We start from the raw sequence: 2,247 nt of genomic DNA on the forward strand, positions 1-2,247 counted from the left end.
GCTGATAACTTTAATCGAGTGCCGTATTCAAGGCAAATGTGTATTGGGTGGCGATCTCCACTGTATTCACATTGAAACCACGAATCAACAAGCAGAATAAATGCGGTAAACATATGATGTGCGAGCAAATTGATCGGCAAATGACATCACCGTTTTACTGCCAGAGCTCACGGGTGATGCCGAGCCACGTCTTTTGTACTGAGCCGCTGCCAGCGCCCTCTTGTTTGCCGCCAGCCGTACTCGAAAAGCATGAAGTTCAATGACAGAATATTCCTGGGCCAGCAGGAATTCTCAAAACTCCGACAAATGCCGCCTTCACAGTCTGTAGAGTTGTGCGAAGCGGTCCGCTGCGCCGCTGGCTGGGTCAGGCGCCCGGCCGGCGGCTTAGCGGCCACTGCCGCCGCAGTCGCAGAAGACGCAGCGATGGTCACGGGAAAGAAACTTGCAGTCACGGCTGGGGCACACCTTCTCGGCCCCTCTCCTGCACTGGTAGCGTTGGCGCGTGGCTGCAACGGACCCAAGCGAGTCAGAACCGGCCGCCCGCTGCCCTGAGCGGAAGAACATGTGCTGCCTCGGGCAGCCGGGCACGAAGGCCAGCATAAACGACTCAGCCGAGATGGCTGTAAATGCATGGCGCAGTGAAGCGTGGGTGGAAGTAGTTCATGTGGAGCACAACCAGAGAGGTTGTTCAGCGACACGATGCGTTACTTAGCCTTTATGTAGCAGCAATGCTTAACAATGAACTGACAAGCGTCATTTGCAATGGCAGGCGTCGTTCGCAATGTCCTGGTGACATTTCTGAAGTGATAGGTGATATTCCCTGGTCATCAGACTCATTGCCCATCACCTAGAACAGCGGTGCGTCAACACCGGGCCGCACCCGTTAGGAGCACTTACGCCAGACAGGTTTGGGTGGCGGGCATTCGTGATCCAGACAGTCGGCCTTGCCGTTGACGCAGGTGCACTTGAAGCAGAAGCGTCGGTCCAGCACGTACCAGTGGGTGCCGATCACACAGTTCTGGATGTTGCCCTTGGCGCACACCACGTGACCTGGCCGCTTTTGCTTGAGCGCTTTAGGCCGCAGGTCAGGCACGTAGCCGGTGGGACAGCCAACGCTCTCGGGCCACTCCTCCTGACCTCGCACCAGGCGGGCTGTGGGCGGCGCCGACCCGGGGTCACTCGTCGGCCAGCGGAGCGCCATCGCCGCCGAGGCTGGCGTTACGTCATTGGGTCACACCACTGCCCCTTGTGCTGCTCTGAGATGACGAATCAAAGGCCTCGTGGAATGACTGATTAGGACGTGTGGGCAGGACGTAGGACGTAGGAAAGAGACGTAGACTGTCAGACAAGTATGGAAAGCAGCTCGAGGACCAAGGCGTCGAGGCAGAACAGACTCACGAGACTAAAAACCGGGACTTGAGATGTCAACCACCTCAGTCGCTGGTAGCCATAACCCAGGCATAGAACGTCCCAAAAACTGCCGGAAAGGCAACTCTAGTCTTGGGAACACTTCTCACGCATCACTATGTGATGAGCAAAACCAACGTGAAAAGCAGGGAGTGGTCTCATTGACGCTGTCCCTGTTTCTACGTCTATGTTTACAAACACATGGATTGGTACGGGCCGTTGGCGACAACACTGCGCAGTAGCTCGACACAAAACCACAGGCAGTCTGTACTAATGAGGCAATCGCTGATTGCCTTCCGTATGCTGCGCACGCTTCCTCGTCTCCTCTATAGTCCCTCGCAATGAGAGCGGATCGGCCCCGCGTCGCCAGTCCATCAGGTACGAGAGGTCAGTGACCCGCACCAGACCCGACCAGACCACAGCAAGACCCGGCCAGACCTTACCAAACCCGGCCAGACCTCAGGTCAACCTCTCACCGGGCTTGGCCGAGCTGGCGGCGGCGGCGGCTGCGGCGGTGGCCAGCACCGCGGCAGCCAGCAGCAGCAGGCGGGAGGCGGGCACGGGCGACATGGCGGGCCGTGTGTGTTGCCGCGACGTCGCAGCGCCGCCTCTTATACGCGTCCAGCGGACGGCGAGGTCCGGCTTGGGCTGGGATGGTGGGGGGAGGGAGGGGCGCCTGGAGGGGGCGCCCAGCCTGCTGCCGGTGCCGAGCCGGGCGCGTCGGCTCACCGCACCGACCGCTCTCTCCGGCCTCGCAGCTGGGGAGCCCACTGCATGCAATCCATGGCTGTCGTGGTGGCTTTGAGTGGTCGTTGACAGAATGCTACTTTGTTCTTTGTG

General features: G+C 59.3%; 1 protein-coding gene across 1 annotated transcript; it reads right to left on the reverse strand.

Annotated features, from left to right (window-relative positions):
- On the reverse strand, nt 1-1,980 carry LOC119111738 (uncharacterized). Its single transcript, XM_037235538.1, has 3 exons — nt 1,884-1,980; nt 898-1,152; nt 1-506 (listed from the first exon to the last, which is right to left on the reverse strand). The coding sequence occupies exons 1-3, from the start codon at nt 1,975-1,977 to the stop codon at nt 385-387; spliced, it is 471 nt and encodes a 156-aa protein (XP_037091433.1). The 5' UTR covers nt 1,978-1,980; the 3' UTR covers nt 1-384.
- Between the last annotated feature and the right edge of the window lie 267 nt (nt 1,981-2,247).

The sequence above is a fragment of the Pollicipes pollicipes genome, unplaced genomic scaffold (genome assembly GCF_011947565.3).
Source record: "Pollicipes pollicipes isolate AB1234 unplaced genomic scaffold, Ppol_2.1 Scaffold_7261;HRSCAF=8764_pilon_pilon_pilon, whole genome shotgun sequence".
Taxonomy (NCBI): Eukaryota; Metazoa; Arthropoda; class Thecostraca; order Pollicipedomorpha; family Pollicipedidae; genus Pollicipes; species Pollicipes pollicipes.